Below are 26373 nucleotides of genomic sequence, written 5' to 3'. Positions count from 1 at the left end.
TTACAAGAAACCCTCTAAGATCAGCCCTTTTTTAGTCATTGACTTTCCTAAAAGCAGAAATATAGAAAATGCATCTGGTTTTATTTAGAGTTTTATGGCTGCAGAACAAGCAGGAGTGAATGTTTAATGACCAACTGATTCTTCACCTTCACCTTTCATTGCATATGGTCTGCTCCAAAATAGCAAGATATTGATCAGAGTTATAATAAAAACTGTTGCTGAGGGTACTGGTGTGCTAAAACGCCTGATGTCTTCGGTGTGCACCATCCATCCTGCATTTACCCCTGAGCAAGCGAGTTCTGAGAGGTGGTGCATGATTTTCTGGGCGGTGTTGATGACCCTCTGTACTTCCTTCTGGTGAACCAGGCAGAAATACAGTAAGTCTGCACTCTCTCAATGGAGAAAAGACAGTCAGCAGCTCCCAACTCAGGTTGAGCATCCAGTGGAGCCGTTACTGGGCATTTATCACAATTGCCATGGTGTCTGCAACCATGTGCACTTCCAGGAACTTAAAGCTCACCTCCCCCCCCTCTCCACACATGTCCCACTGATGGTTATAGGCTGCAGGCTGAGCTTCCTCCTCCTGATGGTCTTGGAGGTTGTTATTATCACATCAACCCACCAGTCTGGTGACCTTATGCTTGTTTGCTGCCTCATCACCACCAGAGATGAGCCCAACCATGGTGGTCCTGTTAGCAAACTGGATGACAGCATTATCAGGGTTGTTGCTTACACAGCCATATCTGTACAGAGTGTACAGTATGGGGCGCTGAAATCAACACAGAGCAACAGTGCTTAGCCTCCCTGGTGTTCCAGGTGGGATATGGTGGCATCTTCAGGTGATCTGTTTCAATCAATCAATCAATCAATCAATCAATCAATTTTATTGTCAATTACAATTTGCATTGCATCAGTTCCCGTACAACCGTCCTTCACATACACTTAAACAAACAAACATTTGGGGGAACGATTGACTGAGGCCTTGCGTTGCCAAGGAACGCAGCCGGTCGGCCGCTGCTATCAGCGCAGCCGTTAGGCGCATTCCTCCAAACAGCCCCAGACCCCGCCTACACGGAGTCCACAAGGCGCTGCCCTTGAAATCTGTCGAAGGAAGAACAACAACATGGGGGAAAGGGGGGGGGGAGAAAAAAAGAGACAGATGCTTGCCAATTTATGCTCTCACCAATAAAGAGTCAAACAACCGACACAAAAAAACCCCTCATAGCACGAAAAGCACAAATAACACAAGACAACATATATGCAGAAGGTAAACATTTGAGACCCGTCGCGTGTAAATTCATCCGTTTTATGAGCATCAGGTATGTGTGTCTGTTTGGGTGAAAGTGTTTATATCTCCGTGAACACTCTCCAGAGGCCATTGTCCTTGATGTTATCAGCCGGCCCACAGTTCAGAGAAGCATCCTTAGGTGTCAGCGGGGGAGGAGGGAGCGGGGGTGGGGGGGGGGGTTCTGAGCATTCTCCACCATAACAATCCAGGAGTAGAGATAGGGAGGGCATACCAATATGTTATTTGTTATGAACAAGCTGCTCTGACTTTCCTATCAGCTTTAAGTCTTTTGCTGGCTCCAAATGGTAAATCCAATATTCCAAATTGTTGGGCTTTTCTGTGCTTCACTTCCAGATTTTATCCCATCTCCCCTTTGAGTTCAACCACTGAAGCCAGTCTGCGTTCCAGCACATCCAGCTTTCAGCTCTGCTCCTCCACCTTCCAGAACTGTCCGTTCACCGCCTTAGTGAGTGCGTCATGCAGCTGGCAGCCTGATCAAAGCCAAATGGCTACCGACATCCGCTGTATTTGCTGATACTTCAAAAATCCACAAAAACCAATAAGTAGAAATTCAAGTATCCTGAATCCAAATGTAAAAGTTTCAAACGTCCAGGAATGACAAAGTCGAAAGACACACCGTTTTCCATCCAAGAATTTAGGGTGTATCCCACAAAATAAGTCAAATCAGGACCGGACGGGTCCCCCTTCCGTTGCCTACCCGTCGAAAAAATTTGATCAATAGCATTGAGAGACCAGCTTACCAGATCCATGGTTTTCAGAGTTCAGTTGATATGAATAAAGTGCTCAGAAAGACAAGACATAGCAGCAGAAGCAGGGGGGGGGGGTGAAAGCTGCAGAGGAGAGAAAAGACACGACCGACCTCAGAGAGAGACAGAGACAGAAGATCTGCTGTTTGTTCTGTATGCAAATTGGAGTGGGTTAAGGCTGAGTGGGAGGCCAGAAGTGATGAGAAGTTGGATCAGATTCTTGAAAAAACTTCATTATGAAAGGTGTCAGACAAACTGGCAGGTAGTCATCAAGGCTGCAGATGGTGGTCTGTTTTAGCAGTGTGGGGGTTGTGGATGACTTCAGGCACTGTGGGCAGCAGGACTGGGACAGTGATAAATAAAGATTTGGGCAAAAACCTGGCCAGGTGAAGAAATGCTACCCCTCCTCTGGCCACTGTGGAGTTGCTTGATCCATTGACACACCTTAACAAACGTTGTTTTCGCTGATGTCTAAGTCATCATCTTGCTAAGATGGAGATGATACAATTAATCAAAGGTTCTCATCAAAAATGCATTTTCTTTCTGAGGAAAAAGTTAGGACACCAAATTCCCTGTTAACTAGTCTACGAACGTTGGCTTCTTGCCTTCATCCACCGTCTCTGACGTCGGTTTGGGGAGCGTTTGCTCCACTCCTCACTTCCAGCTGTGAGATGGTTGGGGGTGTCTTGGGTGTTCATCGTGTTTTAAGTCATCTCACAGCACCTCAATGAGATCAGAATCTGGACTCTAACTCGACCCATAAGTTTTGATTTCTTATTTCTCAGGCAGTACCCGGAGGATTGTATGTTTTGGGTCCTCACCATGACTCAGAGTCCAGTTCTGCCTCAGCGTTAATGTTTTTTTAGATGGTCTCACATTTTCCTCCAGCTCCGTCTGAAATCACGCAGAACTCTATGATGGTGAGCTGGCCAGGTCCTGCTGCAGCAAAACATCCCCAAACCATGACACTTCCACCTCCCTACCTCACACGTTGTAAATAAGGTTATTTTCTGCAACATCCAGTTTATTCAAAAGATTTCCTCTGTTCAAATAGTTAAGTTTTAGACTCAGAGGACATTATGCCAGAAGAAGTCCTAATCTTCATCTCCCTGGCAAACTTTCAGCCTGACTTTCATGCTTTTCTTAGAGATTAAAGGTTCCCTCTTACTCAGATCCCATGAAAGACAGATGTTGGTATAATTTTGGGGGTGCAGACATCCACTTTCATGACAACAGTAACATAATCCTGATTTAGCTCTCACAATGACATATTTTAAGAGTTCACAGACAGCTTTTAGCGTCTTGCAATCTGCTGTCAAGGTGAACACCAGACTTGGACATGTTGGACTATTTTCCATACAGTGGATCAGCTGATTTCAGATTCTTTTGACACCTCTTTAAATCCCTCACCAGACTCATTATCGTCATCCTGGAAGCCTCAGAGAGATCTTTGGATGTCATCATGGAGGTTAATTTCACTACAACGGTCAGGAGCAGCATACTGAGCATCTCTGCTGAATAATCCGGCTCACCCAGGTGCTTGGCTGCTCAGTCAGCTCATTTCCCCATTGTTGTGTTGGTGCACCTCTCCATGTGTTCACACAACAGTATTAACATTATCCTGGTCTGTTCACAAAAAAAAAAACGTGTAGTATTCTCCGCCATGTTAACAATGGAAGCCATTTTCCTGCTGTGTTCAGACTGTCATCCTCTCCCTACACTGCCCCCTGTTGGCGACCTCAGGCAAGAATTTGTTTTATTTTAGTGTTGGTGTCTTATATTTGTTCCTGTTTTTTAAAACAAGTGAACAGAGGTGCCCAGCGGGGCGATCAGACCTTTACCTCTATGGTTTAATCATCCTGCAGCCTGGTGGAGATCTTAATGCCAATTAGTGTTTCCAATCTCTGGTATTCACTGTTTATAATGTTGAATGACAATAGCCTATTAAATAATTATCCTTCTTGTATTGTTGATGAACTTTTAATAAATTCACTTTTACAATCTTTGCTTGATTCAACACTAGGAGGAATAAACTGAGATCTGGTTCTTTAATTTGAAAACAAAATATTTATCCTTCAGATGAAAGCCATGAGATTGATTGATTTATGAACATTGATATAATTTAATGTAGCTGAAGTGTATTCCTAAATATTACCCTAAAATGATGGGACATGCATCGTCTTGCAGCCAATTTTCCATCAACTGTTACAGATTTTGGGACAATATGGGATTTTGCTGCAACAGACATCATCAATTCTGTCTTTCCTTGGAAACCTTCTGGTGTCTGGCTCTACAAACAGCACCAACTGGTTGGTGTTCAGTCATGACACACCTCTGGAGTATCAGAAGGTCATCAGTCATGTAATAAAACCTGCAGGCTGAGCTGTGGAGTCAGAGGAGGAGGTTTCTGTCAGCAGAAGTGAGTATGAGACACAATCATCACTGTTCTCTGATCATTCAGGCTTTTATTGTCATTGACATGAAGTCCTTCGCTGTTCTTGGTGGTGTTCTCCTTCCCGGTTATATTCTAATTAAATCATTGTGTCATCATTGTTATTGTAGTTGGATTTTTTTCAGCTTTACGGAGTCAGATCTGCTCTATTGAAAGCATCACAAACAAGATTATTGCTTCTGAATGCACTGAAAACATCTCCACTTTCAAAAGGGATCTGCTGCTTTTCCAGATTTGTTCTTTTTTCTGCACTTTGTGATCTGCAGCTTCTTCTGTTGCTCATATTTTTAATCATCCTCAACATTTACTAATAATTCAAATGTAAAAACTAATATTAAAAGAAAACATCAGAATCTGAACACAGTTTTAATTGCTAAGCCTCTCACATATACAAAAAAGCTGACTTCAATTCCACTTTGCTCTTATTGAATACATCTTAGTACAAATGTTTAGTAAAGGAAAAGAGAAAGATTTTTCATATTCATTTCTTATGTGTTTCCACAACCCGGTCTGGATCTGAGGGGAGTAACTGGACATCTTTCAGGAAAAGAAGCTGCATTTTAAAGATCGTTTAACAGATGCTCGTGTTTCCTGTTGCTTTACATCGATTGACTCTCGCTATGAGAGCTTGATCTGCCTTCGGTGTGATGCAACACCCTGGCTCATCGTCTGGTTTAACTCTAGAATGAGATAAAATCTGTGTTACTGTTTAAGTGTTTTTTAGCAGATGGTTGTTAAAAGTTTTACGGATGTTGTCATCTGATCTGTTCTCCCTACCAAACTGATTTAACAATGCCTAAGTCTCTTCGCACAGCACAGATTAATGTTTGGGTCCCTACTGAGTCTGCTTTAACATCAACAGACCTGGAGAAACACTGAAGCTGCCCTGTCTACATCTTGCTGGTGTGTTTTTAAATGTGTTGCATGCAGGTCTAAATGTGGGGAAATTAGAGGATTTTCTCGTTCTTGACCTATTTGTGTCTCTGTTGATGTGCACCTGTTCTAAACAGGGATTTTGGGCTCAAAGGTGAGGAACGAACTGCGTTCTGCAGCTTCAGAGGCAACACTATCTGTGACTCCACCCTCTTGCTAATTTTCTCCGCTTTTAAAGATGAACTGAGGAGCTGGAAATTAAAATTTCTATCAGTGCCCCTCGGGTAATTACCAGAAAAGGTAATGTGACATCAGGACAAGCCGTTGGCTTCATCTTGACGTTCAAGCAACCTGTGTGCTGTGGTGAGAGGATGCTCGTCAGCATGGTCAGTCGTTCAGAGTGTTGCGTTAAAAGGACTAAAGGTTTTATTGGGTCATTGCTGCAGTCTCTGTGGCAGGTGTGTGAGCTGAGCCGTGGTGCACAGGTGCGGCAGATATGGACCTGGTCCTCAATGTGCCGTCTAAACAGATGGTGGCAGCCTGACTTATCTGGTGAAACCAACAACCTGGGTTTGCTAGAGTCCAAAATGCAAAGTAACTAACTGATCTAACCCTAACCCTAACCAGCAAGGCAGAGGAGGAGCAGCATTAAGGACAAAAGCTTAATGGATTCATAGGTCTGCTAAGTTTCATGTCGCCTCCTTTCCTACAGATGTGACTGTGGAGTTTGAGCTGAAACATAATACTGATTTTAATAATTGGTGTTTTTATTCTCCAGGCGTTATCAAACCTCATGCTTTATGGAAAACAACACTTTAGGTCCAAGCATGCTGCTCCTGGAGGGGTTAAAGGTCACCCCCCAGTCCTCTATCCCAGCCTTCGTCCTCCTCCTCCTCATCTACGTCTTCGTGATGCTGTCAAACATTGGCCTGATGACCATGATCACCCTGGAGAGGAGCCTCCATCAGCCTATGTTCCTGCTGTTCTGCAACATGGGCGCCAACGACGCGCTGGGAGCCACGGCCATCGTCCCTCGCCTGCTGAGCGACGTCTTCACGCCGACCTCACGCAGGTACATCCATTACAGCAGCTGCGCCCTGCAGGCGTTCTGCGCTCACGTCCACGCCAGTGCTGCCCACACCGTGCTCATGATCATGGCCTTCGACCGCTACGTGGCCATCTGCAACCCGCTGCGCTACCCGACCATCATGACCAACAGGACGGTGGTGAAGCTGTCGGTGTCGGCCTGGGCCGTGGCCGTGGTGATGGTGGTGGTCCTCGTGGGCCTCAGCGTGCGGCTGTCCCAGTGCAGGGCGGTCATATTCAACCCGTTCTGTGACAACGCCTCGCTGTTCAAACTGTCCTGTGAGGACGTCGTCATCAACAACATCTACGGCCTCGCGTACACGGTGGTTCTGTTGGGCTCCTCGCTCGGCAGCATCGTACTCACCTACCTGAGGATCGCCATGGTGTGTCTCACCAACAGGAGCCGGAGTAAGAACAGCCGGGCCCTGCAGACCTGTGCCACTCACCTCATCCTCTACATCATCATGTTTGCATCAGGAGGCGCCATCGTACTTCTTCACCGTTTTCCCGACTTATCGGATCAGAGGAAGTGGGCCTCTATCTTGTTCCATGTGGTTCCTCCCGCTATGAACGCCATCATCTACGGACTGCAGATCAAAGCTGTCCGCCAGAAGATTTTCATCATGTTTACCAAGAATACGGTGGCAGATGGGAAATGATAGAATAAGAACTATTGCATGTAAATAACCTCTGAATGGTCCAGACTCTGAAACATCTCTGTTAATAATCACAATTGGACTGCTAAGATTCACTTTTAATCCCTAAATAATAATAGCAAAGCATGTTCATGCATTTCCTTAGAGTTTAACCTGATGTGACAGCATCCAGACCTGCAGTTTATTCACACATTTGGAGACTTTAGTTTTTTAAATAGCGATTAATCAAGAAGAGAAATGTCCTCATAATAAGTATTACAGGATAATATTACATTATGATAATCGTCTTTATTCGTCGTTGCAACATGAATTCCAATGAATCTTGTCCTCGCGGTGGGGGACCGCTCTGCGACCTGGAGGGGGACATGGTGACTTAAAGAGACGGCACCCAAATGAGTTGCTCTCAGACGCAGCTCAGAAAGGGGAGAACGAGGGGCTGTGGGGGTAAATTAACGTGAAATTCAGACCAAAGCTTTGCATTTCCACTTTATATAGACAACTGAATGATTTCAGTGTAAAAATGAAGACATTACAAAGCATGATACGTCCCGTTAAATCCTGCACTGCCAGTTGTTCTGCAGGACTCTCCTGTGGAGGACTGAGGAACTGACCGACAGGATCACGCTACCGGTTTGGATTCTGATAAGGTTAGATGCTTTTCATGTGAGCCTTTCTGTCGTCATTGACTCTTTCACTAACCCGTCTCCTCCCTTCTCAGAGGTTCTTGCTCAGACCGCCAGAGATTTCCTGATTCTCACCACCCTGTTTGTAAAAAGGAGCGCTACCGCAGGTCATTCATCCCTGCTGCCATCAGACTTTACAATGCTGCACTATAACTGTAATAACTTGTGCAATTACTATTTAACACACTGTGCAATAACCTGTTCAATAATCCTGTAAAATAAGTGACTTCAGCTATAAGAGTTATCTCACTACCTCACTGTTGTTTTTTACCTGGTACCACTTTAATGTATGTCAATTCCACATGTATAAAAGTCACCTTAGATCTCTTATTTCTTTTTTTTCCCAATCTGCTGTATATATGTGGGCGCACTGTATATACATTACCTGATGCACCTTATCCTCCTTTCGGCACCTTCACTGATTTTAAGAGCGTGATTATAAAATGTGACATGTGAATTTCTCCACTCTGAGATCAATAAAGTTTATCTTACCAGTTCCATTGTTGAAATAAATCTTTAAAAATGCCTTCAGCAGAGGTATGAAGTTCAGACAGTATGTAGTATTGAGATTTATGGTGTAACAGTGGGTGCCTGTCTAGTTTTAGAGATGCTGGAGTGGATTTGTCCTCAGAAGCTTAAATGGCCAGCTCGCAAATAGGAAAAAAAATGTTGGCTCGTGACAATACAGGCTGTACTTCCTTAAACTTATCAGACATTTTCCTGAAACTTTCCTGGAAGTTATTTAGTACTTTCTCCCAATTTTCTACTGCTGGTTGTCACGATTTGTCTACGGATGAACTCAGAACCACACACACGGGACTAAAATTAAGAGTCTTTATTGCAAGGTTGATGGATGGAGGTTTGATGAGGCCAGAGGAGCAGGTAGCACAGAACCGGAGTGAAGATGATGGCAGGAGCTGACGGCCCGGAGTGAAAAAGAGTCACGATCTTCCAGGCAGCCGGGAATGCTCATTACTGCTCGGCTAGCAGCCCCGTAGCCACAACAGGTTAGCAGTTCGTTGGAGACACCAGGACACAGAGCTGAGCTTCTCCAGGGCGGCTAGTCAGGTTAGCATAACTTAAACAAAAAAACAAATCTTACCGAGGCAAAAACGGGGACTGGCATGGAGAGGTGTGGAATGATGACGGACCGGCAAAGGAGTGACAGCAGAGTGAGGCTTAAGTAGGGAGGCTGGCAGGTGAAGTGAGTCTGGCTAATTAGTGGCTGGCAGGTGTGACTAACTGCAGAGGAGGTGAAGTGAAGATGACAGAAAATAACTGATGACAATGAAAACTAACAATAAATAAAGTCAAACCAAACCCACATGAGATGAAAAATGAAAATAACAGAAAAATAAAGTCAAACCAGAACTCAACCATGACACTGGTAAGGAACCTGTTAGGTTTAAGCAGAGTAAACGTCTCAATAAACCAAGGATGAACATAAAGAGCTGAACACGATTACGTCTCTGTAGTGTTTAACTGTATAAAATAGAAACACATTGTTCCTGACTTGCATAGCTAATGCAGGTCAGCCTGGTCACTGAGATCATTGTTTGCTTTTCCAACTGCAACCAGAATGCAGCCACTCTGTCTGTGACATAACTGAGGGTTGATGTCTGAGGAAAACCGAAAGAAATATATGTTTACTCAGACTGAATGTTTATACATAAATCTTTATTAAGGAACAGAGAAACGTCTAGGTTTGGTGTCTAGGTTCTGAGCTCAGTGATCCTGCTCCAGGTTGCTCAACAGGTCATGGAGCGATGAACATCTCAGGCCCTCATCATGTCTTCCAGCCTGTGAAGGAAGGAGGTTGTGACGTCTGTGGATGTTGGAGGCGCTAATGAGCAGCAGCAGCAGTGAGGAGATGGAGGCAGGAACCGTGCAGCCTAGATGGTTGAGGAGTGTGTGAGATGTTCTGGGAGGTGTGTGAAGCAGAAGCACAGTTTGAGCTGATTGGGTGACCCCATCGAAGACACTAAATGATCCTAACACATCAGGCTTTCCTCTAAGGTGGTGGTGGTGGTGGGGGGATTAATACCCTGTCAGGTCACAGTCTGGATGTTCTTTGGTGCAGACATGACCGCCGGTCGGAACCTCGTCCCGATCCTCCTGATGGCGTCTCGCAGCTCCTTGTTCCTCAGACTGTAGATGATGGGATTGAGGAAGGGCGTCAGAGCGGAGTACAGCACGGACACAATGATGCGTACCTGCAGAAGGAGAATAAATGCTTCAGTGAACAGGGAGGACTGACGCTCTGCAGTCGTCTTAAACTGATGGTGATGCATCAGGTTCCTAAACAGAAGCTTCGAAAGACCCATAAAGCGGCTCCATGTTGGAATCAGACACGCTTTGACTTGTTTTCTGTCATGCATTACATTCACCTGAATGTTACTACCTACTGCACACTATCATCTCAGAATATCTAAATACACATTCCCGTGAACGAAGCCTCAGATCATCATTGTTCAATAAAAACCTTATTACCCTTATGGTCTGTGGATCACAAAGGACAACTAGTTCATACAAACCTTTAAATTAATCATCATCTTTTTATTTTTTGTTTCTCAAAAATGATATGAGAAAAAAACTGTAACCCTTGTTCAATGTTTACTTGTTTGTCTTTCTTATGTGTACTCTTAGCTGGAGTGGCCAAAAAGAAATTTCACTGCAGTGACAATAAGCAAAAGGAACGTTCGCTTCTCTTTTAAAGGCTGTTGGAGATTTTTCTTACTTGTTTTTCAAGTAGATAATTAAGTTACAGTCAGCTTTCATTCTCATAGTCATTCTGATTATTTTTTGGTTTTAGTCATTTCCATCCATTTTGTAATGATTTAACCTTACAGACCTTTAGTTGTTATTCAGCAGCATCTCGCTGATAAAGAAAGCAACATGAGTCGCTGAGTACATTTATTTTGCAGCTGTTTGAACATCAACAGTTATTCATAGTTTTCCTTGAGTTCATTGGTCAGTGAATCAGTTTCTCAGGTGTTGAGAGGAGACCCTCACATCTACAGTGAAGATCTAGATCTAGAGATCTAGAGAGACCAAAGTCACAGAATCCATTCAGCTCAAGCCACCACACAAGATTAGTAAAAATCAGCTCTCTATGACAAATTCATAAAATCCCTTCAACCCTAACAGATCCAGGTAGGGCTTATAGGGTACTCAGAGACAAAATTCTACTTAACCTTGAGTTACCAAAAGCTTCATACCTATTCTAGGCTGCCAGAAGAACTTGCCAAGCTGGAATGGATTGAAATCTACTTGCCAGTGTTTAAGAGATTTTCTGTGAAGGTGACATATTGAACTTTTTATACATCTACACAATTTGGGATGTAATGCCAAGGTGCAATTCAAAAGTTTAAATGTGTCATGACTGTCAAAAAACTCATATGATTATAAATAGTAGAGAGAAGGGTTCCATGGTTTAATGGGAAGCTCTTTGGACTTTGAATCCAGTGAATTATATTGGTTAGTGAGAAACATACATATCCATCCATCCATCATCTTCCGCTTATCCGGGGTCGGGTCGCAGGGATAGCAGCTTCAGTAGGGAGGCCCAGACGTCCCTCTCCCCAGCCACTTGGGCCAGCTCCTCAGGAGGAATCCCAAGGCGTTCCCAGGCCAGCAGAGAGACATAGTCCCTCCAGCGTGTCCTGGGATCTCGTTCTTTCAGTCACGACTCAAAGCTCATGACCATAGATGAGGGTAGGAACGTAGATCGACCGGTAAATTGAGAGCTTGGCCTTTTGGCTCAGCTCTCTCTTCACCACAACGGATCGGTACAGCGCCCGCTTCACAGCAGACGCTGCACCAATCCGCCTGTCGATCTCCCGCTCCATCTTCCCCTCATTCATGAACAAGACCCCAAGATACTTGAACTCCTCCACTAGGGGCAGCACATCCTCCCCAACCTGGAGAAGGCACTCTACCCTTTTCCGGTTCAAGACCATGGTCTCGGATTTGGAGGCACTGATTTTCATCCCGGCCGCTTCCCACTCTGCTGCGAACCGCTCCAGTGAGAGCTGTAGATCACGCCCTGATGAAGCCAATAGGACCACGTCATCCGCGAATAGCAGAGACGCAATCCTAAGGCCACCAAAACGGATCCCCGCAACACCTTGGCTGCGCCTAGTAATTCTGTCCATAAAAGTTATGAACAGAATCGGGGACAAAGGGCAGCCTTGGCGGAGTCCAACTTTCACCGGAAACGAGTCCGACTTACAGCCAGCAATGCGGACCAGACTCTGACACCGGTCGTACAGAGACCTGACAGCCCTTATTAAAGGGTCCGGTACTCCATACTCCCGGAGTACCCCCCACAGGATCCCTCGGGGGACACGGTCAAATGCCTTCTCCAGATCCACAAAGCACATGTAGACTGGTTGGGCAAACTCCCATGCCCCCTCCAGAATCCTGCTGAGGGTATAGAGCTGGTCCAGTGTTCCACGGCCAGGACGAAAACCACACTGCTCTTCCTGAATCCGAGATTCGACTATCCGACGGACCCTCCTTTCCAGAACCCCTGAATAGACCTTACCAGGGAGGCTTAAGAATGTGATTCCTCTGTAGTTGGAACACACCCTCCGGTCCCCCTTTTTAAATAGGGAGACCACCACCCCAGCCTGCCAATCCAGGGGAACTGCCCCCGATGTCCACGCAATGCTGCAGAGCCGGGTTAACCAACACAGCCCCACAACATCCAGAGCCTTAAAGTACTCAGAATCTCATCCACCCCCGGGGCCTTGCCACCGAGGAGCTTTTTAACAACCTCGGCAACCTCAGCACCAGAGATGGGAGAACCCGACCCAGAGTCCTCAGGCTCTGCTTCCGCGATGACGTGTTAGTGGGATTAAGGAGGTCTTCGAAGTATTCTGCCCACCGAAACACGACGTCCCGAGTCGAGGTCAGCAGCACACCACCCCCACTATAAACAGTGTTGGTGCTGCACTGCTTCCCCCTCCTGAGATGCTGGGTAGTGGACTAGAATCAGTTCAAAGCCATACCGAAGTCTTCTCCATGGCCTCTCCAAACTTTTCCCACGCCCGAGTTTTTGCCTCGGCGACCAGCCGAGCCGCCTGCCGCTTTGACTGCCGGTACACATCAGCTGCTTCCGGAGTCCCACAGGCCAATAAAGCCTGATAGGACTCCTTCTTCAGCTTGACGGCTTCCCTCGAACCCGCTGGTGTCCACCAGCGGGTTCGAGGGTTGCTGCCGCGACATGCACCGACAGCATGCGGCCACAGCTCCGACTAGCCGCCTCAACAATAGAGGCGCAGAACATGGTCAATTCAGACTCAATGTCCCCCGCCTCCCTCGGGACGTGTTCAAACTTCTCCCGGAGGTGGGAGTTAAAGCTCCGTCTAACGGGGGACTCTGCCAGATGTTCCCAGCAGCCCCTCACAATACATTTGGGCCTGCCAGGTCTGACGGGCTTCCTCCCCCGCCATCGGAGCCAACTCACCACCAGGTAGTGGTCGGTGGAGAGCTCCGCCCCTCTCTTCACCCGAGTGTCCAAGACATACGGCCGCAGGTCAGATGAAACAACAACAAAGTTGATCATTGAACTGCGGCCTAGGGTGTCCTGGTGCCAAGAGCACATGTGGACACCCTTATGCTTGAACATGGTGTTCGTGATGGACAATCCATGACGAGCACAAAAGTCCAACAACAGAACACCACTCGAGTTCAGATCAGGTGAGCCGTGCCTCCCAACCACGCCCCTCCAGGTCCCACTGTCATTGCCCACGTGACCGTTGAAGTTCCCCAGAAGAACGAGTCCCCAGGAGGGGCACTCTTCAGTACCCCCTCCAAGGACTCCAAAAAGGGTGGGTCTGAACTGCTGTTTGGCACATAAGCGCAAACAACAGTCAGAACCCGTCCCCCCACACGTATGGGGAGGGGGGCCACCCTCTCGTTCACCGGGGAGAACCCCAACGTACAGGCACCGAGATGAGGGTCAACAAGTATGCCCACCCCAGCTCGGCGCCTTTCACTAGGGGCAACTCCAGAGTGGAAGAATGTCCAGCCCCTCTCAAGGAGACTGGTTCCAGAGCCAGAGCGGTGCGTCGAGGTGAGCCCGACTATCTCTAGTCGGAACCTCTATACCTCGCGCACTAGCTCAGGGTCCTTCCCCACCAGAGAGGTGACATTCCACGTCCCAAGAGCCAGTTTCTGCAGCCGAGGATGGGAACGCCAAGGTCCCCGCCCTCGACTGCCACCCATTGTACAATGCACCCGACCCCTTTGGCCCCCCTGACAGGTGGTGAGCCCATTGGAAGCATACATAACTAATGTTAGTTATTATCACCGCACATAAGTGAACAGGTGCGACAACTACTCATTCATTTGTGTTGTAATTAGAAGAAGGAAAATGCCTGAGAAACCTTTAGCGCTGCATAGTGTTGGAGGTGAGCTGAGAGGTCTAAGGCACTGTGTTCAGGTCACAGTCTTCCCTGGAGGTGTGGGTTCAAGTCCCACTCCTGACAGAACCTGCTTCTTACTGCATTGGTAGGCAGTATTTCAACAGATCATTTAATAGATACAGTGGGGAGAACAAGTATTTGATACACTGTTGATTTTCCAGGTTTTCCCACTTGCATAGCTTAAAGAAGACTGTATTTTTTAATCATAGGTACTCTTCAACTGTGAGTGATGGAATCTAAAACAAAAATCCAGAAAAATACAATGCATGATTTTTAAATAATTAATTTCCATGTTATTGTGTGAAATAAGTATTTGATACACCAGAAAAATGAAACTTAATATTTGGTACAGAAACCTTTGTTTGCAATTACAGAAATTAGACGTTTCCTGTAGTTCTTGACCAGGTTTGCACACACTGCAGCAGGGATTTTGGCCCACTCCTCCATACAGATCTCCTCCAGAGCCTTCAGGTTTCGGGGCTGTCGCTGGGCCACACCGACTTTAAGCTCCCTCCAAAAATTTTCTATTGGATTCAGGTCTGGAGACTGGCTAGGCCACTCCAGGACCTTAAGATTTTTCCTACGGAGCCACTCTTTAGTTGCCCTGACTATGTGTTTTGGGCAGTTATCATGCTGGAAGACCCAGCCACGACCCATCTTCAGTGCTCTTACTGAGGGAAGGAGGTTGTTGGCCAAAATTTCACGATACATAGACCCATCCATCCTTCCCACAATATGGTGCAGTTGTCCTGTCCCCTTTGCAGAAAAGCATCCCCAAAGAATGATGTTTCCACCGCCATGCTTCACGGTTAGGATGGTGTTCTTGGGGTTGTACTCATCATTCCTCTTCCTCCAAACATGACGAGTGGAATTTAAACCAAAAAGTTCTATTTTTGTCTCATCAGACCATATGACCTTCTCCCATTCCTCCTCTGGATCATTCAGATGGTCATTTGCAAACATCAGACGGGCTTTGACATGCGTTGGCTTGAGGAAGGGCACCTTGCGTGCACTGCAGGATTTTAATCCTTGACGGCGTAGAGTGTTACTGATTGTTTTCTTTGAGACTGTGGTCACAGCTCTATTCAGGTCATTGACCAGGTCCTGCCGTGTATTTCTGGGCTCATTCCTCACCTTCCTCAAGATCAATGATGCTCCACGAGGTGAGATCTTGCATGGCGCCCCAGACCGAGGGAGATTTTCCGTTATTTTGTATTTCTTCCATTTTCAAATAATTGCACCAACTGTTGTTGCCTTCTCACCAAGCTGCTTGCCTATTGTCCTGTAGCCCATCCCAGCCTTGTGCAGGTCTACAATTTTATCCCTGATGTCCTTACACAGCTCTCTGGTCTTGGGCATTTTGGAGATGCTGGAGTCTGATTAATTGAGTGTGTGGAGAGGTGTCTTTTATACAGGTAACGAGTTCAAACAGGTGCAGTTAATACAGGTAATAAGTGGAGAACAGGAGGGCTTCTTAAAGAAGAACTAACATGTCAGTGAGAGCCAAAATTCTTACTGGTTGATAGATGATCAAATACTTATTTCACACAATAAAATGGAAATTAATTATTTAAAAATCATTTTTGTTTTAGATTCCATCACTCACAGTTGAAGAGTACCTATGATAAAAATTACAGTCTTCTTCAAGCTTTGCAAGTGGGAAAACCTGGAAAATCAACAGTGTATCAAATACTTGCTCTCCCCACTGTAGGACAGAACAATCTGATCTCTCGGATGGATTGGAAATGTGTTTAGCAGATTTTCTGTGAACATGGTATGTTCAGTTTGTCTACGCAAGATGGTGCAACTCACAAGTGTAAACAAGTTAAAGCAAATTGTACATGTTAAGTACAGCAGCGTGAATCGTTCCACGACGTAATGGTTAGCACTTTGAACCCGGAGGTCAGATTCCAAATCATAGTGAAACATGAATCCTCTGTAGTGTAAGCACTCCCAAGTTTTCTAAAATGTTTGTCATCGTGAATAGTATCAGTTAGTTAGTAACAAACACAACTATCCATCCATCCACTTTCCGACACGCTTATCCCTGCTGGGGTCATGAGGGGTGCTGGAGCCTATCTGCAGCATTCAATGGGCGATAGGCGGGGTCTCCCTGGACAGGTCGCCAGTCTATCACAGGGCACAAACACAACTAATTTTAGTCCTTTTCTTCGCAGTGTTAAAAGCCTTGACAACTACTTGTTAAATTTGTACTGTGGGAGAGCCTGTTTCCCTCTGGTTTAATAAGGCATTTTTCACTACACATCTCCCATCGAAGGAGCAGCACTAAGTCATCCTGGTCTGTACCCTTTAAGTACTACGCTGCGTTACGGGTTTCTATATATGCAGGAGAACATGCAACTCATAAAATTGCATTTTAGACAATTCTATGAACTAAATTTAACTTTTGAAGAGATTTTGTGAGTATGAAGACCAGTTAATGAAGTCTTGCTGTGTAACACAGGTCCAGGATCCCAGTGTGGGTCAGAAAGCAGCCCATCATGGTGTTATCACTCAGAATAACGTGTCAGAGCTTCACATAGAAGGAAGAACCAGAGTTCTACTGTCCGGTACCGGGACATTGTCTCCTAGAACGGATCAGGCAGAGGTTTGATGGGATATTTCAGAAACTTGTTTCCAGTAAATGTGATGGACAGGAGTCCAGACACCATGCATTCACACACTCACACCTGACATTATGTGAGCTTTTAACCCAACATGCATGTTTCTGGATTCAAACTGAGGACATCATTGCTGAGGCTAGAGCAGCAACCACTATTCCACCATTGATCCCAATACTACATACTGTCTGAACTTCATACCTCTGCTGAAACGTTTCCCACTCGGTAGGAAATGTAGATAAATGAGGCTGCGCTGTAGGAGAAGGACACCACAGTCAGGTGGGCGGTACACGTCCCCAAAGCCTTCAGCCTCTGAGCAACACCCATCCTGGACATGGCCACAGAAATGAGCACATAGGAGGTGAGGATGAGGACTCCGGTGGTCAACAGGGCCACCAGAGCAGAGGTAAGTGACACAATGTTATCCGCTGACGTGTCACCGCACACCAGACGCCTAACAGAAGATGGGTCACACCAGCCGTGCCGGACCACATTTGGGCCACAATAACGCTGCTGCAGGGCCATGGTAATGGCCGGCAGAGTGCAGAGAGCCCCGAATCCCCAGGCACCTACAACGAGAAGCACCTGGACGGGCCGGGTCATGATGGCGGTGTAGCGAAGAGGGTTGCAGATGGCCACGTAACGATCATAGGCCATGACGGTTAGGATGGCACGGCCGGTCACAGACAGCCCGATGAAGAAGTACATCTGTAGGAAGCAGCCTGAGTAGGAGATGGTCAACTGGTCCACCAGGAAGCCGGCCAGCATGTTGGGCATGATGCTGGTGGTGAACAATACGTCCACGAAGGACAGGTTGTGGAGGAAGAAATACATGGGAGAGAAAAGCTTCGGGTCATTCAGGGTCTGCAGCAGGAGACACAGAGACAGGAATGATGATGGGCTCTTCAGACTGAGAACAGGAAGCTGAGAAATCTTTTTTTACCACAAAGATGATCAGGCCGTTTCCTCCCAGGATGATGATGTAAACCAGCAGCAGGATGGTAAAAAAGATCATCTTGTTTTCGGTGAGGTTAGCAAGGCCCTGAATGATGAAAAAGGTGACGTCAGCATGCTCGCTGGTGCCATTGATGGTGCTGGATCTGGGGCTAAAAAACAGCTGGTTTGCATCTGGAGAGGAGGAAGAAGAAGGAAAATAAAAAATAATTAAATCCAACAAAGACAGCTGGTGAAGGTTCTCAGTCATCCGGGTCATGGTTATTCAAAAAAAGTAAAAATCAAAATAACTGGACTTTTTTTAGGAAGTTTGACGTTTCCAACTTTAGAAAAACCAAAACGTCTTCAAACTTCTGAAAAAGTCCAGTTGTTTTGTTTTTTACTTTTGTTGGAAAAACTAACTTAAGATTTCAGCTCAGAAATCAGAGATGATCCAGAGAAATCAAATGAACAGTTTGTCTTATGTGTGAGAAATATGAAATGCAGGCTGTACAGAAGAAAACTGGACCAATTAGACCTGAGCTGAACCTCAAGGGTTAACTCTGCACTCCCACTCGTTAGGATCGCAATTAAATGTTTACACAGCATATTTTTCAAAGCCCCTAAAGCTTTTAAACATGATGACGGACACAATAATTCTGTTAAAATTTAGTGACGAGTTTTCATCTTATTTTGCATCCTAGATACTTTTTTAGGAAAATAAGCAAACCGGCTCTGAATCTTCGTTAGCATACTTCCCAGCTGTGGTTCACCAGCAGATTCAATTCTATTTAATTTTATTTATATAGCACAAATTCACAACACATGTAATCTAAAAGCACTTTCCAAAGTCAAATTCAGTCAAATCATGCAGACAGATTGGTTAAAAAGGTTCCCATCTGAGGAAACTTTTTTTTCCTGTGTATTTATGATAGAGACGTAAATGCACAGAAAAATGCATGAAATTCACCTTTAACAAACTTAAAACCAGATTAGTGCAGCATAAATCAGATTCAGACAGGAGGTTTTACTGGTAACATAAATATACATTAATAGATTTTTAAATCATGTATTATTTCTATGCTTTTGTAATAAAATCATGGTTTTATTTTGGGTTTGTATTTTTTCTTTTTTACATACAACTTAAAAAAATATTGAAGAATATTTTACAAGGCAAATTAATATCTTCTGAAAAAATGAAAAGACCAAATGGGTTCATAAGCAAATATTGTTTCTTTCTTTCAATGACAAATAATCCAGAGCAGATCAACAAACATAAATCAGTGCAGTTCAGCAATTTTACACAGAACCTTTCACTAAATAAAAATGTGTTTTTTTAGAAAACAAACTTTCATCACACCGCTGAAGTTATCGGTTGAAATGCAGAATGATTTAGATGTAAGCAGAGTTTATTGGAATATCTTTACTCAATCAGTTCAATAAGAAACTTTCAGATGTGGAGATTTTTAATTTCCATCCCCATTTTTTGTTATGTACTTGTACTCTAATTTAAATAAGACTGAAATTATTCATACACCAGATTTTTTTTACACTTTGTAGAACTAAATTTTGGGACAAAATGAGTCGTTAGAATCTGTTTCAGATCAGTTTGGTATTCCAGGCTGATCTGAAACATCAAGTTTAACAGTTTTTTTTTTAGAGAAAAACATGTTTTAGGATCACTGGTGTTTTCCTAATCTCATTGCTAACTTTGAAAACAACTTAAAAATCCTTGAAGAATTATTTTAAAGTCTTTATATTTGCAGCTGTTCTTTTCCAAGATTAGCTGGACCTGAACCCTTTCCACCTTTTAAAACTGAGAGATGGATGTATTTAAATAAGGTTTATGTCAGTTTTTGCATAAATCAGTTTTATGCATCGATCACATCCTCCCAACTCTGTTATTCCAGGTTGATCAATTTCTGAAATCATACTAAACAGTTTAGATTTCTGACAATAATTCCCTCTTTTAGCTCAGAACATGTATCCAAACACGTCTACTGGTTTTAAGTCAAAATATTCCTTTCTTAAAATCTGGTTAACTTAATAAATCAGTAACCAAGAAAATAAATGTTAATAATTCTCATTCTAATCAGGATGTTAAATAAAGTTTATAAAAACATGAGCTAGCTGCAGCTGAGTCTGCATCAGCTTGTATTCAAAGTGTCACAGATAATAAAAATAAGATACAGACCTCTGGGGCTTTCAGACATCAGCAGCTCCATCTCATGGATCCATAAACACCTGAAATATCTTAAAAATCGTTATCTTCACATTAAGAATCTAAAGCTCAAAGCAACTCCAACAAGTACTAATCTGCACTCTACAAAATGCCTGATAAACGACCATACTCCTGTCTGAATATAAACTGATTTTACTGAAACACCTGAGCTAAACCTGAGTTCAACAGTCTGCTTTTTTAAGGTGCTGCCAGCTTTTTTTTTTTTTTTTGGATATAAGAAACTTTAATTAGGCCAAATTACCTCAGGTCATTTGTTCAAAATGGTAAATTAAGAACACAAAATCAGGAGAAAACCAGTGGGACTCATTTTCAGTTCCTTCAGGGATTAAAACAGAGAAAAACAAAGAAACATAATTATCTGTTGCCATGGTAACAAATAACCTTGATCACCTCATTAAAGTTTTCTGTAATTGTGTGTGTGTGTGTGTGTGTGTGTGTGTGTGTGTGCGTTCTTGTAATTGGTGCTTAGTGAGAACATCTCTTTGTATTTTACCACCAAAGTGAGGACTTTGATATAAAGTCAGGATGTTTTCTTGGTTATCACTTTTTCTGGACTGGGGGGTCAGGTTTAGCACTAAGGTGTCAATTAGGGTTGGGGTTAGGGTACGGTATAAACCCATAAAAGTTAGGGATAGGGTCAGGGTTAGGCCATAAAAAGGCTTGAAGTTGAATTGAAGTCTATTGAATCCAAGGCCTGATCCTTACTTTGTATTTTAAACACAGATTGTAGACGAGCCTCCAGGTTGATGATGGTCAATCCAGACCTGGACTGCTACCCTGCAACCTAACAACACCGTCCTACACAATCAGCACTGGCTCAGGGCCCTGAGGTGCAGCAACAGCAAACTGCACCAGTCACAATCCCATCACTGCCCTCCGTGGCGCGCTGAAGAAACAAGTTTCCCACCAGAATGAACAGCAGGGCTTTGAGAGCTGCTGCACAGGGTGCTGATGAGTTGGTTGAGGACTTTTTTCATCACATAGAAGAGCCCTTCAACACACTCAGACCTCAAATGTCCTGATGGCTTGGATGATGAAGCAGTCCCTTGGGAGCGTCTTCTGTGCAGTAACATCATGGACAGACTGAGACCAGACCGCTCAGACCCGCATCTCATATGTGGGGATGAGGTTTGGCGTGCAGCTCACACCATGCCAATAATACCCAAGAGGTTCTCCAAGACTGCAACAAGTAAAAGACTGAAAAATGTGACATGGGCCTGGTTGGAGAGAGGAACAGTCCTTAGTTTCAAAGGGTGGCAGCTTAGGGTTAGGGATCGGGGTGATGAAGGAGCATCAACTAACATCAAAGAGGAACTCCATCCCCTGCCACAACAAATTAGTCCAAATTGAGGCAGTGGTCATCAGTAGTCATTCCAGATTTCTCATTAAGAGCATTATTACAAAGGGGGGAAGACTGTAAACCCTTTAAAGGGATGAACATTAAAATATGATGGGCTTTTGAAAATAAGATTAACAAAGGTTAACAAAGGCTGACTAAGGATCCAGTGAAGACTGAACAGAAACAAGAAACTTAAATATGCAGGGTAATAATTATGTGGATAACAAAGAGGTGCGACATAATCAGCAGAAATACATGCAGCAGGGAAGGTGACTATGGAAGGAAACGAGAAGGGTATGAAACAGAAAAATCCCAAACAATAACAGAAAACTGCATCTAAAATAATCAAACAATTTAGGATAGATTAATCATGTCTAAAATAGGACCACTGATCAAAGGGAATACCTCCTTAAATAACTTGGTTGGGATTGGGTCTAACATACAGGTAGAAGGTTTAGATGAAGCTAAACTTTTAGAGCTCAGATAGCTCTTTTGCTTCTAAACAGTTCAGACACCGTGCAGGTTCTAAAGATTCCTCCAATGCTGCCTAACTTACTGAGGACGAGGTAATCATGTTTGGGAGGATGCCAATTATTTTATTTTCAGTGCAATGAATTTTATTTAGGAAGAATCCCATAAAGTCACTACTGCTAAGAGCTAAGGGAATGGATGAATCAACGGAGCTGGGATTCTGAGTAAATTTGGCAAGTGTACTGAAAAGAAATCTAGGATTATTTTTATTCTCCTCAATAAATTATGAAAAATATGCTGCTCTAACCCTGCGAAGGGTCTTTTTATACAACAGTAGACTGTTTTTCCAGATTAGGTAGGATTCCTCAGGATGTGTAGAGCGTCATTTTCTCTCCAATTTCCTGACATTGTGCTTCAAGGAACGCAGCTCTGAATTAAACCAGGGAGCCAGCTTCCTGTGAATAATCACCTTCTTTTTCAAGGGAGCTACATTGTCTAATGCAGAATGCAATGAGGAAGTCACACCGTTAACAGGGGCATCTATTGGTGAATGGGAAGAAACAACATTGCTGCTATCTGCAGCATATTTCTGCAATACTGACGATATTAAAAGGGGGACAGACTCTAAAGTTTGATACAGCATTATCCAATAAAGATCTACAATAATGGAACCCTCTTTTAGGGGTGAAGAACTGAGTTAAATTAATCTCAAAGGTTATAAAAAACTACTGAAAAATTCTGTTAATTTTTCACAATCAATGCCATATGTCAGTACAAGGTCTAGTAATAGTAATATCATCTTTATTGTCATTGAAACATACATTACAACGAAATTTGTTCTCTGCTTTTTTTTTTTTTTTTTTTTTCCCCAGTGTCCTGTCTAGCAATGTGGCAAGAAAAATTGATATCTTAATGCCAAATAGAGCTCGACAGATTTTACTTTCACAAGTGGAGCAAACAGCTTTCGCCATAATGCTCCGCTTGATTTGTGCGTGTAAATAGCTTTATTGTGATTCCTGCAGGGAGAATTTCAAATTATATGGACACTACAATGGGAAAGTAGGAGAGTAAAAGAAAAACAGGAAGAGGAAAAAAAAGAGAAAGAAGAGGTGAAAGAAAGAAGAGATAAAAGGAAGAGAATGATAAAACGTCCTCTGTCTGCTCCATCACCTGGAAAGAGACACAAAAAGAACAGCACAACCAACAGACATAAAGCAACAGATACAATCGTGTAACACCTTGATACCATTGCTAAATCATATGTATTATTATTTAAGCTGACATGTGTAATGTGATACCTAAAAAAAAAAGTAAAAGAAAGTAAATAAATTATAGCCTTTCTGTATATAAGTGAACATTTAATACCTGGGACCCAGCACCTGTGGGAGATTGCGAGAGTGCACTAGTTTAGGTGAAAATTATCCAGAAGGAAATAGCTTGATAGTGATTGTGGAGAACCGAAGACCCACCTTCCCCGAGCACAGAGGCAGGGGTCAGGGGACCCATAACCCATCACCCATGCTTTTAACCCATCACCCTTGGGGAGCAGTGGCCGGGGAGCAATTGGGGGTTAAGGGTCTTTCTCAGGGACCCAGAGTGCCGGCGCTGGGGATCGAACCGGGTACTTGCATCCTTCTCTGACTGCAAGCATGCTGCTCTAACCACTCGGCCACGACCCCCCCGTACCCTAAAGTATGAAGCCAAGAGTGTGTCAGTTTATGTACATTTTGAGCAAAACCAATTGAATCTAGGATAGTTTTTAAGGCTCCACTAAGGTTATCACATTCCGTGTCGATATGAATGTTAAAATTCCCCACTTTAATTATCTTGTCAGTGTTTAACACCAAATCAGATAAGAAGTCTGAAAAATGATCCAACAACTGAGAGCAAGGGCCTGGTGGTCGCAACAAAACAACAAAGATAAGAGGTTTTATTGCTTTGCAGTTCGGATGAGGGAAACTGAGGGTTAAATTTTCAAAAAAACCCTGTAGTAATTAATTGGCCTGGGACTAATTAATAAATAAGACTGAAAGATGGTTGCTACTCCTCCATCCTCTTTCCGTAAATCTGGAAATGTGGAAATTTGAATAGGTAGAGGGAGTTGACTCATTTATACTAACGTAGTCCTCTTGTAGCCAGGTTTATGTGAGACAAAATAAATCAATCTGATTATCGGAAATCAATTAGTTAACTAACAAAGTGGAGGGAGATAACTTATATTTAATAGACCACATTTAATTGTTTTATTTTATTTTTTGTTTCAAGGTGAGCCGTATTGATTTTTATTAGATTTTTATGATTTGTTCCTTTTAGATAAGTTTTTGACCTGTTCAGTTTTGGCCGTGGGAAAGACACCATATCAAAGGATTTTAATTTGTTATGGAAAAATTATTATCAAAGGAGTAAGACACTGTTTCATCATGCTCTCCATGCATGGCGCCACAAGGTAGCACACTGGGGTGTCACCCCCTCAAATGATATGCACCGACCCTCTAAAATAAAATAAAATAATAAATATATACAAACAGTAGCGGTTTTTGGTACAGGTGAACTGGGGCGGCAAAGAAAAGAAATCAATTAAAGAAAACAAAAAGAATCTATCCCCAAAAGTGGTTTCCCATTGTCTATCATATCACTGTGTGAGGCATTTAATGTTTTAAGATTGTACGTCATGTAAACACAAGCTCAGAATATGCCTGCAATGGTGTGTAATGACATGTGTTTAACATTTCGTTTCGTTTCTGGAAAATAAATTTTAATAAATGTGTGGCATAGTTTTTTTCATCTTTTTTAATTTTACTGCCTCCCACTTGCATGACACGCCCCCTATTGTTCTGTCACAATCCTTAGTTCAGGGAACTCGGTACAAAACTCAGCCTTTTTTTGTACAGCCGCCAGCCAAATGATTGGTCAGCGTACGGCATTAGACATACAAAGTGATTGTGTGCGTGTTATCGCAAAGCGGGCGTACAAACGCTATGCAAAATCCTGCGATTCGTTCATCCGACTTTTGTACGAGTGTGCTGATGTTCCCAAACCAAATGATGGTGCTCTCTTTTCAATTTCCACAAAATATTTTTCTAATTTCATAATAGAATCCTGGAAGGAATATTTGGGAACAGATTTTATATTAATTTTAACTTTATCTTATAAAAAGTGGCATTTTTTGGAGGTGCAAAACGTACATATCGCGGTAGGTGACGTACTAATTGTAGTACCTCCAGTACATTAGGTGATGTACTGGAGGTTTTACCTTCCCATTAATGGGGAGTTTTTCTTTCCGCTGTCGCTTCATGCTTGCTCAGTATGAGGGATTGCTGCAAAGCCATGTACAATGCAGACGACTCTCCCTGTGGCTCTACGCTTTTCCAGGACTGAATGCTGCTTGTCGAGACTTTGAAGCAATCAACTGGTTCCCTTATATAGGATTTTTTTTAAACAATCTGTATAATCTGACCCAATCTGTATAATCTGATTGAATTTGACTTTGTAAAGTTTCTTGAGAGGACATGTTTCATGAATTGCCGCTATATAAATAAAATTGAATTGAAAAAATTGAAAAATAAGGAGAACCCACAGGGAATAATAACAGGGACAGCAGCTTGTGGAAAACAGGCATCGTAAAAGAAGGATTTAGCAAGAAACAAGGAAAAACCAGCAGCTGAAATACTGAGGGATGAGTGGAGAATGACATTGAATTCAGGTAGATTATCTAGGGGATTAGGAGTAGCTGTAATATGAGAGAGATAAATGCAAATGTTCAAAGAACAGAACATTAAACACAAAAGGATTTAATTAATATAGCCACACAGTACTACTAATAATAATAATCACAAAGAAAATAATTACCTATTGAACATAAATATACAATGAAATTATCAAAACATATGAAAAAAACAAAGCAAATATAGTAGCACAAGGGGTTAGTTTGTATAAGCAATCTTAAAATACTAGTTTATAATATTCCTCACCTATGTACTAATTACTGTCCCCTATTAAAATCCAATCTCCATTCGGCAAAATTTTGGGGTGATAATCCTGTCTCTGAACAGCTAGCCTTTGCTGCCGAGGCTAACTCGATGATGAGTTTATTCCTCACAGGAAAAGGCCTCACGGCATATCTGGGATCTCTTTCTGAACTTGGTCCTTCACTCTAAAATACATCCTGTTTAGCTGTTTATGTTTCTGACTCACAAATATTTTTACTTGAAACTTTCAAATGTTGCTACTGTAGATCTCAGGCATGTTCTTTAAGCATTCAGCTGCTACTAGAGACACACTGTCACATGGCCTCTGTCTGCATCCTCAGGCATGCTGGAGAGGATGACATTGTCTCACTTCGGCCCTCAAACTCCAAGACAGGCTCCTTCATTTTGTTGTTTTCTCCAGATGGTTGGACTGACTAAAGGCACTGAGCAGACCAAAGAACAAATATCACTGAAAGCTATGTAATAACATCAAAAAAACTATAAATGAGAAAGATCATAATAATCAGTGGACTTGTGGATGGATAGTGACAGTTACTTTAGCA

At 43.3% G+C, this 26373-nt stretch overlaps 2 protein-coding genes across 2 annotated transcripts; one reads left to right on the top strand and one right to left on the bottom strand.

Annotated features, from left to right (window-relative positions):
* The first annotated feature begins 4438 nt into the window (after window positions 1-4438).
* LOC105921148 (olfactory receptor 13C7-like) lies at window positions 4439-8247 on the top strand. The gene is made up of 2 exons (XM_012856846.2): window positions 4439-4474; window positions 6159-8247. The coding sequence occupies exon 2, from the start codon at window positions 6181-6183 to the stop codon at window positions 7123-7125; it is 945 nt and encodes a 314-aa protein (XP_012712300.1). The 5' UTR covers window positions 4439-4474; window positions 6159-6180; the 3' UTR covers window positions 7126-8247.
* Window positions 8248-9522: 1275 nt separating this feature from the next.
* On the bottom strand, window positions 9523-20130 carry LOC118564483 (olfactory receptor 13C2-like). Its single transcript, XM_036142642.1, has 4 exons — window positions 19985-20130; window positions 17801-17985; window positions 17059-17721; window positions 9523-10018 (listed from the first exon to the last, which is right to left on the bottom strand). The coding sequence occupies exons 1-4, from the start codon at window positions 20013-20015 to the stop codon at window positions 9854-9856; spliced, it is 1044 nt and encodes a 347-aa protein (XP_035998535.1). The 5' UTR covers window positions 20016-20130; the 3' UTR covers window positions 9523-9853.
* Between the last annotated feature and the right edge of the window lie 6243 nt (window positions 20131-26373).

This window comes from Fundulus heteroclitus, chromosome 11, assembly GCF_011125445.2.
Source record: "Fundulus heteroclitus isolate FHET01 chromosome 11, MU-UCD_Fhet_4.1, whole genome shotgun sequence".
NCBI classification, from domain to species: Eukaryota; Metazoa; Chordata; class Actinopteri; order Cyprinodontiformes; family Fundulidae; genus Fundulus; species Fundulus heteroclitus.
This window is presented reverse-complemented; position numbering and strand designations above follow the sequence as displayed.